The 13861-nt window shown below is 38.9% G+C and overlaps 1 protein-coding gene across 1 annotated transcript; it reads right to left on the reverse strand.

Moving 5' to 3' along the window:
• Window positions 1-250: 250 nt before the first annotated feature.
• Window positions 251-13382, reverse strand: ppox (protoporphyrinogen oxidase). The gene is made up of 14 exons (XM_022212313.2): window positions 13249-13382; window positions 11816-11906; window positions 9011-9145; window positions 7023-7138; window positions 6105-6237; window positions 5021-5165; window positions 4610-4803; window positions 3622-3682; window positions 3374-3492; window positions 2970-3083; window positions 2398-2547; window positions 1053-1095; window positions 796-963; window positions 251-694 (listed from the first exon to the last, which is right to left on the reverse strand). Exons 1-13 carry the CDS (start codon window positions 13269-13271, stop codon window positions 827-829), a joined length of 1461 nt encoding a protein of 486 aa, XP_022068005.2. The 5' UTR covers window positions 13272-13382; the 3' UTR covers window positions 251-694; window positions 796-826.
• Between the last annotated feature and the right edge of the window lie 479 nt (window positions 13383-13861).

A 13861-nucleotide genomic window follows, 5' to 3' on the forward strand; every position in this document is an offset into this window, starting at 1 on the left:
AAATCTGGAGTTATTTGATAAAATATGTCCTGGACTCCTCACAAAACCCGTGACCATTCACCGCTGATTTGACTGAAATGAAGTCACAAATTTGCCTCTGATATACAACAAACACCACTTCAGTGTGGCAGTAACAGAAGATCTGCTACTGCTGATGTTCAGAAACTCACACCATATACTGAAACTTGTCAGCAAAAAAACTGCATAACGAGTAATAAACATCAACAAGTGATGAAAAGAACACAACAGCTCATGAGTACAATAAGGCTTTATTTAAAATCAGTAGGCAATTATTTATTAGAAAACAATATTGTTAGCCTCAGAACCACAAAATGTGTAATCCTCTGCTATGAAATAAATTAATGCAGCTTATTACTGGGGCCTGACATCACAGTACAAACAGACAAGCTGCTGCATTCACAGTTTGGAGCAGCTCAGCCATGAGACATTCAGTCTTACATTTTCTATGAACATGTAGAGTTGTTTAAACCACTGCAGCTGATATCAGTGACTTTTCCTCACAGGCTCATACAGGCAACAACCTGGGATGTGTTCTTGTTTGTAAGTAGGAGGCATTTCAGGAGAAGTTGCAGATGTTCATGTCCACAGGCCGTGGTCTCTCACTGAAGCTGGATATTCATGTATGCTCTGTGCACAGCAGACTATTGGAATTACTGGTACACAGGCGGCTGGACTGGAGGGAAAAACAACCTTGTAAGTACATAAGTAATTGGATTAGTGGTTCATAAGTATCAAATCTTTCAAAGTATATATTTCCATAACTCATTAACTTACAGTTGTCATGTCTGAATATTGACAAACTCCTTCAAACTCCAGTTCCCAACAGCTCCTGTACAGCTGTCCGTCCACTAAAGATGACATCATTCACCGACACGCCATCGTAGGAGGAGCCAGTCAGAGACAGCGGTAGATTATTCTCCCTGATGAAGCCACGCATGGACGCTGGAGAGGTTGAAAGACACCTTAAGACAGTGTTTTCCTACACCCTGTGAATGTTGAACTTTCAGATGTTATCTATGAACAATACTCACCCACTTTTGAAAAGTGTCCCAGATAATACTGAGGAATACAGTCCTGATGAGGAGAACAAAGACTTCTATCACTTTTACAAAATCTTTGTGGCTGCATGAATGACTGTCAGTATTTAATAGGTAAGAAATATGTAAAGTCACAGTTTCTAATAATTAAAAATGAAGTTAAAATATATAAATATATGCATACAGTGGTGGAAAAAAGTTTCTGGACACCACATACATTAGTGAAATATCGTATTAAGAATCTCTCTTCGGTCTTCAAGTGCATTTTCTTTTAGTACAGTCACAGCCAAAACACTAAACAGATGCTAAAAATGCCATTAAAAACTGGAAATTGATTGATTCCATAAAAATAAGAAGTTTTGAGTATTGGGTCATTTTGGTAGAATTTAGTTTTGTTAGTTTTTCTTGTGAACAATAAACACAAAAATATAATTTGTATGTGTTTGTGTCTAATGCAGCCACACCTGTTGAAACACAAAAAAGATTTTTCAAAAACATTTCATGATAATATTTGAGATTGTGTAAAATTTTAAGGGTGTCCAAAAACTTTTCTCTCTCTCTCTCTCTCTCTCTCTGTCTATATATATATATATATATATATATATATATATATATATAGAGAGAGAGAGAGAGAGAGAGAGAGAGAGAGAGAGAGAGAGAGAGCGAGAGAGAGGGACAGGGTGTCCCAAAAAAGATGACATCATTTCGCAGGCCAATAATTTTGACAATTCTTGTTGAAATAACCTCAAATTTTCACAGAATGTATAGAAACAGATCAAGATTTTATATTTAATGTTTTATTTTTGTTCTGTTTTCAGGTTGAGCCGTGCCGTTCACTCCCAAAGAGAAGTCATTTTGTGTCTTGGAATATGCTCGCACACAGTCACCCAAGACTGGGCAGTGTGCCTTCAATGCAAAATTTAGAAGAACTTTACCAACTGGCAAACAATTTTGGACTTGGTACCAAAGATTTAAGAAGAAAGGCTGCTTATGCAGGGCTTAAGGATCTGGTAGACCATCATCAACATCAGCAAATTCCAAGACGCAAAATGACTTCTCATGGCTCAACCTGAAAACAGAACAAAAATAAAACATTAAATATAAAATCTTGACCTGTTTCTATACATTCTGTGAAACTTTGAGGTTATTTCAGCAAGAATTGCCAAAACTATTGGCCTGCGAAATGACGTCAGATTTTCTGGGACACCCTGTGTATATATATATATATATATATATATATATATATATATATAGAGAGAGAGAGAGAGAGAGAGAGAGAGAGAGAGAGAGAGAGAGAGAGAGAGAGAGGTGGATTTATCCACAGACTATCTTGCTGTACCCTTTGTAAAGCCACTCGGCTCCAGACGGGTGACGTTGTGACTCCTAGGTGGCTCTGCACTGCCTCAGTGGCTCTCGCTATAAGATGCTCCTCTGTTACTGCCTCTGGGGGCCCAAACACTTCCTGGAACCAGGCCCCGCCCATCATGACCTAGAAGACGTGGTCGTTTTAGTGAAGTCATGCAGTTACGGCATCACACACTGTATGTGTTGCACTGAAATGGAAACCTACATGTATTTAGTTGGTAATGCAGAAAAGGTATAAACATGTTTTCACGATTTGTCCTTACACTGATAGTACTGAAGTTTACAGAGCACAAATTATAAAAGCGAACAGTCTTTGGGTATTTATCACAGAGCATTTAATGATCAATTTCACTTTGATTTGGCCAAAAACCAAAGGATATTCTTCATCATGGTACAGTGTGGAACTAAACGCACTTCTTTAGTATAACTAGCAGCTGCATTGAGAATCCACTAAATGGTAAAATACAAAATACTTTTTTCCAAATGGATGAACTACAGCAGCACCTATAATCTTCTGAGACAGAGAGAGCAGCAGTGGGTGTGTACCGTCAGTCTGGTTGTTTGTCCGTCAGGTCTGTTGTGTTGAGGGAAGGGGACGGAGTCATAGACCACTCCTAGTAAACCCCGATCCTCTGATGAAGGAACAAGGTGGCCAAAACCCTGACGACACAGAGAGACAGGTGCTTGTTTGTTTTTGTCAGTTTTGTCACTGGTAGAGCTCAACAGCAGCCAACACTGAAAATATGAACACAGCTTCTTCATCAGAGACAAAACACTATCATTGTTGAGTAAATAGTTCAAATGAATTTAAAAACTTCAGTGTTTATTCCTTCTGCATATTATCTGACATATATGTTATGAATCTGTGCCTCACGTGAGTGAAATGCACAAACTGCATTCAGAAGTCACAAACCAGCTTTTCTTTATGTGTGTTCTTTAGTAGTTCTCACCGTTACAGGCAGGATGGAGCCTTCATACTCCAGATTTATCACAGCAACGGTTACTGAGGAAACGTCCTGCAGCTGCTGGATGAGAGGCTGACAGGAGGAGGGCAGGACTGAAGAAAGGGCTGGAAGACAAAAGACATGGTATTAAAATGATCTAAAATAATTGGTATTTCAGCTTCTGTTCATCAGAGCACATCAGAAATCCTGAAGGCCTTTATTTAAGATAAAGCATTCCAGTAATCACACTTTACCTTTAGCAGGCAGTGCAGATATGATGTGGTCAGCTGATACGACTCCATCCTCCAAATGAATCTACAAACAGTTACACAAAATAACGAAACATGAGTGAACTGTCCAACACGGTTTATATTTCACAGACTGGACGCTTTGCTGGAAATGTTTTTGGTCAGCAGGTGTAATGTTTACCACATTAGTTCACCATGCAGGCCTGCTAAAAGTTACCATGTAGTGCTACACACTAACTACAGCTGAGGCTTAGCAAATACCCTAAGGTACTTCTTAATAAACCAAAATATTTAAAAAATTAAATGTATCACTTCATTTTGATGGCTTCATGTATGTGCAGCAGTGTTTATGGGAATCCATCCAAAAGCTGTTGAGACTTTTTAAGTACTTAAAATTCATTGTCAAGGAACTATGAAAAAAAATGTCTGAACAAAACTTTATGTCCAATAAGCAAATTTCACTTCAGTCACACTGCAAAGTTTCCTTTTGTCTGCTTCCAAACTGTCAGAAAGACAAGTCCAAATATGAACACAAAAGAGAGCAGAGGAAACCAGTAGATAAAAAAAGAAACAAAACTCAGCAAATAATTTGACCATTAATGACTGTCAGGTTTGTGGCTGCAGCTCTAGATCTCACAACAAATGATTTCCCAACCACTTCCTGTATACTGTATATATGTAAATGTATGTATGAAGGACATTTTGACCTGTAGATGGTGCTTGAGGAAACCTCAGGGGTTCAAAGACAACATACAGTATCTTTTAGGAAGTGTAAGACTTTGTACAAGGTCATTAGCAACTAATGAGATACTCCTGACCCATCCTCAGTCCCTGGCACTACAGTTACTAAAAACAACATTTCAGAAAGATGACTTATTAAAATATATAACTTCTGTAATGAAGTTCTGTGGACAAATTAAGAAACAGCTAAATCTTCATGTCACATTAGTGTTGCCAAGTTTGACTAAATGTCGTCTATAACCTCGTCACCAACCTTCCAACCAGAGGCTGAAGGATGAATCTGTTTAACAGTCGCCTCTCTGTGAAGCTCCACTTTCCCGCTCTGCTGCAGGTACTCAGTGAGACTTTCTGGGAGGGATTCAACTCCTCGTCTCAGAGACCACTGGGCCCAGTTCTCTTTGATGGATCTCTGAGCCAGAGAGCCAGGAGAGATCACAGGAGTTGGACCTGCAAGTTTTCAAACGTACAACTTTAGCCGACTTACACAAAGAAAGTCAAACCTGCTTCATAGTTCAGCCCTCTGGTTCAACCAAACTGATTGGCTGATTAATAGCTATTATTATGTCACTTTTCCGATCTCTGGCACAGAAAATTGACGTCCACAACAAAAAGTTGATCACAGAAGTACTAATAATATCACAGATGTTCAAAGTGAGGACTGTACCTGAGCCCAGCAGCATTCCTAGTATCAGAGAACCTCTGCGCTGCTCTGCGTTGTAGAAAGGAGGAAAGCAGGATCGTACGCTCAACTTTCTGCAATCCCCTGCAAACACACCACGACACAAACTGTCCACAGCAATATCTGCCAACTACACACAAACAGAGACAGAAAATATACATATAACAGCCATCAATACAGGGATTATGGACAGCAAAGTGAATCTATTCATCTTAATCTAATATTGTGGTGCCATGTAAACATTGAAGAGGCTGTTGTATGTCCTCTTCAATGCTGTAAATAAAAGATGCCTTCCAATGGTGACAGAGGAAGGAAGAACCCAATGACAAGAACTCATTTTATTCACATACAAAAGACAAGAGTTCTTTTGAAGACCAGCTCTGTAAATTCTTTCCAAACTTGCCTCCAATAAATGACGTGAATAAAATCCAAAGTTTTTCCGTGAAAAAATGTATCCTAAAGCTTAAGCTCAACTGAAAGTATTAAGAATAAAACTGCAACTCAAGTATTGTTTTAAGCCTTTCAACAGATGAATTCATGATAAGGTTTTCTATGTGAAATAAAATTTTAAAGCTGACAACCTAATGACTATAAATGTTGTTTAATATAAACGTATTATATATGTATGTATACAGGGATGGGATCGGCAAGTTCTGACTTCAGCGGAAAGTTGTTGACGGGGGGGGGGGGGGGGGGGGGGGGGGGGGGGTAGGTAATATGTGTGCGGCGGCGTTGCGACTTCCAATCGCTGGGCCGTTTACAATCGTCGTGAACAAGCTATCGTTAACGTCGGTACCATCTCGCGGGAGTATCAGCGACAATGGTGTTCAAACTTGAAATTAAATCGGCGGAAATCCGCGGATCCGCGGAAAATTCCCATCCCTGTGTGTGTGTGTGTGTGTGTGTGTGTATATATATATATATATATATATATATATATATATATATATATATATATATATATATATATATATATATATGTATATTGGGGTAATGCTTTGGTTCCTACAGAACCATCACAGAAAAATCTGAAAGCTGATGTTCTGACAAAGATCTAAAAGTTCTCCACCTCTTTTCCAAGCCTCCTAGAAACAAACGAGTGGATGGATTCGTCTTCCTCCTTGCTTTTAGCCACCAGTAGCTCAGAAGCAACACTCAACAGGAGGGGGCGAGAGAAGGGCGGGACTGTCCTCAAAAGTTCACTAAAAAAGATGAAGGACAGGTGAGGCATAGATATACACCTACAATGAAAAATATTTAATCACACTGGAAATATTCAATTTAGCTAGTTTGACTCTGTAATGATAGATAGATAGACAGACAGACAGACAGATCGATAGATAGATCTGCATGGAGTTTGCATGTTCTCCCTGTGCATGCGTGGGTTTTCTCTGGGCACTCTGGCTTCTTCCCTCTCTTTTAAAAACGTCCCCCCAAAACAAAACAGTATTAAATACACATTACAGCCAATGACAGGGCTTATAAAGTGAAAGCAAGAATAGAAACTGATACTCCAGTATATTATGATGGCAGTACAACTTATCATTGATCCATTATCAGTCATATTAACTTGTAATGGCCCTTGTGATAACTTAGCACGGTTTCACATTTCATATCATTGGCTGTAATGTGTACTTAGTACTTTTTTTTTTTCGGGGGGACTTTTTAAAGAGTGTTGAAAATGGAGTTCGGTTTCTTCAATTATACCTAAAAGTTCATCCAATCATGATGCAGGACTTTGATTTTGGAAAAAAAAAAAGTTCAAAAAGTAATAACCCTAATGGGTACACATGGACAATCTAATGCTAATCAAATGAAACAGTCCAGAGCATCTTAAATATAGACACTATCTACATGAACAATTAAACTAAAACTTTAAAAGTATGGAGACACATTCCCTTTAGTTTTTGAAGATTTTATTGTGTTGCTGATTTAGCCACAACTAACTAGCCTAGCACCAGCAGCTTTCTCTTCAAGCAACTCTTACCTTATTTTTGAAGGCATCTTGTGAAGCTGTCCATTGACGTACAGGTATCTGTTCTTGGAGGCGATGTGACTGTAGGTGACTGGCAGAATCTCCCCCTCAAGACCCAAATCCTCCACCTACACACACAAACACACCCTGTTAATGGTCAGTTAATTTTTGAATCTTTTCCAAAAGTACTAGTTCACTGTTGGATCTAATGTAAAGCTCTAAGCTTTGGTCTGCTTTCAGTTTCTGATATTTACTTCATTTTTGCTCTATTCAGAAGCCACTTTTCCTAAACCTGTTGATTTTAAAAGGTTCCACATGTTGAAAATCCAATTTTATTGTGATATGCGGTTGTTATAAACTTAGATATGTAAATTAAAAGCTGTTACAATATGAAGATGTATATCTCTGCCACTCATAAAGCCACACAGCTAACAACACAACAGCTAGAAAGAATCTCAGCTTTTTCAGGCAGGAAGAATTTGACCCAAGTCTTAGCTAACACCAAACAATAATAGCCGTTTGGTTGTTTCTTAACTTTTTAGACCTGCTTCTGCTGACTCTAAAATGTCTCAGCCAAGAGCAAAACACAGCAAATGTTCTGCTGTTGGCTGCAAGAGTGAACACAAGAACATTCATGCACTTCTAGCATCTGAGAAACTAAAGGCCAAATAGATTTATGTTAGATTGTGTTTTGATGATAAGGTCAGCACCATTGGACAATCTTTAGAGTAAGCACGCTGAATTGCTAATGTGGTCAAGGTTAGCATTAACCTTGATTTTATGTCAACAGGTCAGAACTGAGAAAACTGTAAAGCTCAAGGACATAAAGAGATGGTAAGAACTTTAATTTAACACAAATAAACTAAAACTGAGTGGGTTATGTGTTTTCACAGCACCGTTGTGCTTCAGGGCAGCTTAAATGTGACTGGTGTTCACATCTGTTTACTTCTCTCCTGCCCTCAGTGTGCTCAGACACCTCGTTTTATTACATTCGACTTCCTGATAAAGCTGTTGTCTTTGGCATAACTTCCCGTTTCTGTTGTCAGACAACAGAGCGAGTCTGAAACAGTGACTAAAAAGGAAGCTCATTAAGAGTACATGTTAAATGGCAGGGTCTTCATAACTACAATGCAAGATTAGTGAGTTAATTAGGTGTGTTGAGTTTAAAGTCAGTCTCCATTTTAACCTGGTTAGATCACCATGGTAACTTATCCTGAGGAACTAAGTTTGTTCAGAGTTTTGGATTTAAATCAGATGTAAGAAGCATCTCCTTTAATCATTTCATGATGACTCTATGAGCAACACAGATTTTCTGCTGAGGGAAAATGTTCCATTTGCAATCCTGTTGATCTCCACATTACTAATACCGCTGACTGAAGCAGGTGCAGTACTGCAAAGTGTGTGTATCGTGTTGCCATAGGAACATGTAGAGATGGTGATGCAGCAATCACATAGATATGTTTTATGCTGGATTAAAATATTCAATCAATAACATTAACTTCACTATGATTTAGCTAAAAATTAAAGGGATATAATGCATTTTGGGACAGTGTCAGACCTAAATGCACTTCAGTACAATATCATGTTTAAATAAATGACGTTTAACTTTAATGTGCAGCTGTCACATTAGAAATTAATCAGCTGCATTGATGGGTAAAATAAATATACAAACAGACATTTGACAGTTTTCTACCAACATAATTTGCAGCAGCAGCACATTTTACTGTCATAAATCTTTCTATTCCTTGTAGCTCTCCATTAAAACAACCATCTGACTGACGTAGGTGCAGTCTGTGCAGAAGAAGAATGTCATGACAAGAAAAAGCCTTTTTCTCTTCAGTTCAAAGCAGAAAGCCTGCATTTACAAAAGCATAGCAAAAGATATCTGTTATCTCTGACCATCACTAATTCACTGAAAGGACTCATTATAGCATCTTTGTCTGCTTGTATCTTGTCCCTCTTATATGGTTTTAGAACATGTTAATGAAAGGTGAGCTCACCATATTGAGTGTGTTGCGTCCCACTGCCCCAGCAGGTCGAATTCCTCTGGGTCCATGTTCAAACACGGCTCCATCCGACCTCCTGGTAGACCACAGCCAACCTCCAAAACGACTGCTGGACTCCAACACAATTACCTGGTTTGACATAATCAACAGATAAAAGACACATGCTGTTAAATATAATATTTCATACATTTAATTTATTTTCAGTGGCTGTCGTTGGGTTAAATATTTGCAGCTGGTGTGACAGGATGATCCTGCTGCTGCATTTGGATTTTAATGTCCAGAACAAAGCACACGCCTACTTAGTATCACTAAAATCTGAAATAACTACAAATCAGTTCCATTTAATGTAGTTCTTAACCAAAGAAGCGTGAAGCTAATTATTTTGAATGAAAGGCTGTTTGACTATTTACACCAGAATTACAAGTCTATATTTAAGAACCACCTGTAATAACAGTCAGTACTGCTGTCTGTACAACTGAGATACGATCTTTTAATTTTTTCTGATTCTGTTCCTGCTTTCCTGTGTTCAATTGTTGTCATGGTTACAGCGATGCCATGCCGCTATCTGGCAATGATACAGAAATCTTTAACAAATCCGTGGATCCAGACTGAAAATTTCATCTAAATCTGTTTTTGAGTAATGTTGTACACGGACAGACAGACAAACGTATGCCGATCGTCATATAACTCCGTTGCGTACCGTGACAGAGCAATAATAGTCAGAGAGCCACCCCAGAAGCTTCAGCTTGTATTTCTTCATGGTGGATTTTGAATTAGACTCTGCATCAGCGAGGCATTTTCTACCTGTTTTTCTCAGCCAACATAAATGTGGTGATTGTGGCCAAAGAGCTGGAGTCTAACTTGTACACAGCAATTGCTTTCAAACCGCTCAGGCTTATACAGATGCTGCTTCACATACACTGACTTTGTTGATGAGGTAGCGAGTAACGTTCCCTTTATTTACTCTTTCCTGTAGACTCTGTTTGTATATCGGTGCTGCACAGTGAAATGACTGATCCTGTGTCAGCCAAACCTTACTGTAGCTCCTCTGCTTTACCTTTTCTTCAAGGTTCCCCTGAACATTTCCTGAGGAAGTTTCCAGTGGTGGTTGTGATATATTTAGAAGCACATCTGTGTGTGTGTGCAGCAGGACAGACTTTAGATTCAAGGACACAGCATATACAGCTGACCTAAAAACTTTACTGTCTGAGACTTTCTCAGGAACAACTTAACAAGATGACAGTGAGATTTACAGCTGTACTTTCTGACATCCAACATGTTTTAAAAGTCACATAGCCTCCCCTTGTCTGTATCGCCCATCATCTGTAATGTACAGCCGGCGGTGTGCTCCAGAGGCTTACAGATGTTATGTTGGGATGTGCACAGAGGCCGGTGACAGACAGTCCTAGCTTCAATCATGCAGAGGCTTTGTCCTGGTCACCACTAGGTGTTCCTTGTTTTCTTTACTGAATATGTAGAAAAGTGAGATCATTCCTTTGTCCATTTTTATGCACATATTATTTTATGTGTCAAATTATTCCAGGTACCTTGATTAAATAGGTTAAAGCAGTTAAATTTGGTCAGGTGGTGGAAAAAAGTTCTTCTGGCCTTTATTAAAATGAGGTCATTTAAAAATTATCACACACACATAACTTATATACTGCTCTGGTGTTGGGCAAAACAGCTGAAATATTCATCACAATATGTTTTATTTCAGGCAATATGGATAACTATAGCTCATTTAAATGACCTGCTTTGTTTTTTTAAATCAAAAATCAACATTAAAGGGTTTAGTGTGAAATGAAGCCCCCATATTTTGAGTTTAACCACCTTAGCCTGTTTATCAAGGAACACATCAAGGAAGAAAGGGAAGAATTTTTAATATTAACACAAACCGAGACAAAGAAAACAATGAAAAACACACAAATAGATAAATTTACACACACACGTAAAAATATATAAGGAGAAAGGAATGATCTAACCTTCATGTACATTAAATAAAGAAAGCAAGTGAAACCCAGAGATGTATGACGGGTTACCAGGGAGAGATTTAAGGTTCTGACTGTCTTGGTATAACTTTTACTTCAAGTCTGTTGGTTCTCAGAGCTCATCACTGAGAGGTGGAGGTAGTGGAGGACAGGGTTGTGGGTTCTGTTAGACTGCAAGTCCTACAGGAGTAAACTAGACCAGCTCTGGTGACCGACAAGGGTCCATAGTTGTGGGAGGTTTTATGAGCTGAGAGGGAGCCGAGTTTGTTCATGCAACCACATTTTGTATTTTTGTAACGTACTGCATCTGATGAATTTAAACAAAACTATTAAATATCAATTTTTTTTCATATGCTGATTGACGAGTGTCTTACGCTTGTACATATTGCTGTTGTTTAACCACCCTTCACTTTCTGATAAGATTAACAGGCCAATACACGTCAAATATCCTTGTCCTGTTGATTCTGGGTGGGTCTTGGTCATTACCAACGTTGGAATTGGTGCACATGAATCAATTTATGTTAAAATAATTTACAACAATTAAAGGACCTCCATTCTCATAGTGTAACACCTCAGGAGATCTTGAATGATCATAGTTTTGAAAGCTGTCATCTGGAGATAGAAGTTTTGCTCTGAATTATTTTTTTTACAAGTCTTAAGGTTAAACAAGTGGTGATTAAAATTAGAGTTACAGAAATGTACTTGTGTCAAAAAAGTATAATGTCCTTTGAGGTGAGGAAACCCGACTGTACATTAATGTGTGTGTGTGTGTGTGTGTGTGTGTGTGTGTGTGTGTGTGTGTGTGTTTTACCTTGGTAACCTGGGGATTTTTGCAGAGGTAGTAAGAAGTAGCCAAACCCCCAATCCCTCCTCCGAGGACCGCAATTGTTCTCATTGGCTGACTGCAAAAATAAATCATATCAAATCAGAGACACAGCCTGCCAGGAGCTGTTGATCCAGTTCTACACTGCAGTCATCAAATCTGTCATTGTGTGGTTTGGAGCAGCCACGCAGACAGAAACAGACTACAGAGAACATCACTGGAGCCCTCATACCCTCCATCCAAGAACTGTTCTCCACTAGAACAGGAAGACGGAACATCTCAGAGATTCACCTCCCCTCTGGCAGGAACTACAGAGCCCTGAACACTAAAACTACCAGAGACGAGAACAGGTTCTCCCCCACTACCATCACCCTGATAAACAGCTGAACCATTCCTCCACACCTGTACCATATACCAGTATATATGTACATTACTTTTTGCACTGTATTATCACTCTAGCAATTATTGTTTTGCACTACTGTGTTAAACACATGATCATAATGAACATAAAAAACATACTTTTTTTAACTTTTAATAAAAATGTATGCAAGATATATCCCATTGACTTCAAAAGTCCCTCAGTTATATATTGATCGCTTAATCCTCTGTAGGGCCATGGGGGGCTGGAGTCTATCCCAGCTTCAGATGAAGGCAGGGGACACCCTGGACAGGTCACCAGTGTATCACCAGGCTACATATAGAGACAAACCATCACACCTACAGACAATTTAGAGTTACCAATTAACCTCAGCATGTTTTTGGACTTTGGAAGCCGGAGAAAACCCATACATGTACAGAGAGAACATGCAAACTCCACGCAGAAAGATCCCAGGCCGGGATGCGAACCAGGGATCTCCTAGCTGCGAGACGACACTGCTAACCACTGCCCACTGTGCATTCTGTGGCAGGGTGTGCCTGGTAAATGAGGTCTGTTGATAATGATATGAATAACTGTTGGTTTATCAGCTGTTTCGTTCTGTCTGTCCAGCTCTACAACAAACAAAAAGGCTTTAGACGGTCAAGAATTGTTCTTATACAATCAGTTACACTGCAGAAAACTGCAGAAATACTGAAAGCTGAAGTAGAGTCTCTAGGAGGATGCACTATCCTCAAATAGAAAATAAAAATTGTTATCTGGCTTCACTCAGACTAACAACCACAGTCACACTACACGGTCACATTAGCTGGTTATAAACCCACGAAGTAAAGGATTCTGAATCACATATAGTCAGCTTTCACCCGCCAATAACCACAACCAAAGATTAAATTGAATAAAAACTATTCCAGCTGGTTAAACTTGATTTTAGGACAGACTGACAGTAGAGTCTCTACAGCAGCTACAGTGTTAGCATCACGTTCACATCAACACAACTCTTTATTAAATATAAGGAACAACATTAACAGAAAGAGTTCCGACTAACCTTGTTATGAGAGGCAGTACCATGTGTAGACTCGGTGTCACGTCTGTGTGGTTTGTTAGTCACTAGATGGTCTAAACCAGAAACACAAACACTTCCGAGTCCCGACCAGCGTCCTTCAAAATAAAAGCCTCATATCAACGTTTTTTCTATTTAGCTGTTCCTTGATGTTTCATAGCATTTCACAACGGGTTAGTGCATCATCAACAATAATGAGTAGTTTTCTAATCTCTAAAAAACACACACAAACATACATAAACTGTAGAATATGTTAGTGTTGTGTCAAACATATGGCTAATGGACCAAAACCGGCTCACCAGAGGGTCCAATCCGGCCCGTGGGATGACTTTGCAAAGTGTAAAAAAGACACCAAGTTCCAGGAGCATCTTTTTTAGGAGCTTAGGAAATCTTTGAAGACATTAAACATTGTGCAACATAATGTCAGTCAGCAGCTTCAGTCAGACACTGTTTGGTTTGGTGAACTCTGCTGTTTTTTCCCTTCTTTTATGTATTTTTATGCATAAATTTTATACATTTTCAAATCGGGGAAATAACTTAACCTTCTTCCTTCATAGTTCTCACTTTAGTTTGTGTGATGTGGTGGTCAGGATTACAA

The sequence above is a fragment of the Acanthochromis polyacanthus genome, chromosome 12 (assembly GCF_021347895.1).
Source record: "Acanthochromis polyacanthus isolate Apoly-LR-REF ecotype Palm Island chromosome 12, KAUST_Apoly_ChrSc, whole genome shotgun sequence".
Lineage (NCBI taxonomy): Eukaryota > Metazoa > Chordata > Actinopteri > Pomacentridae > Acanthochromis > Acanthochromis polyacanthus.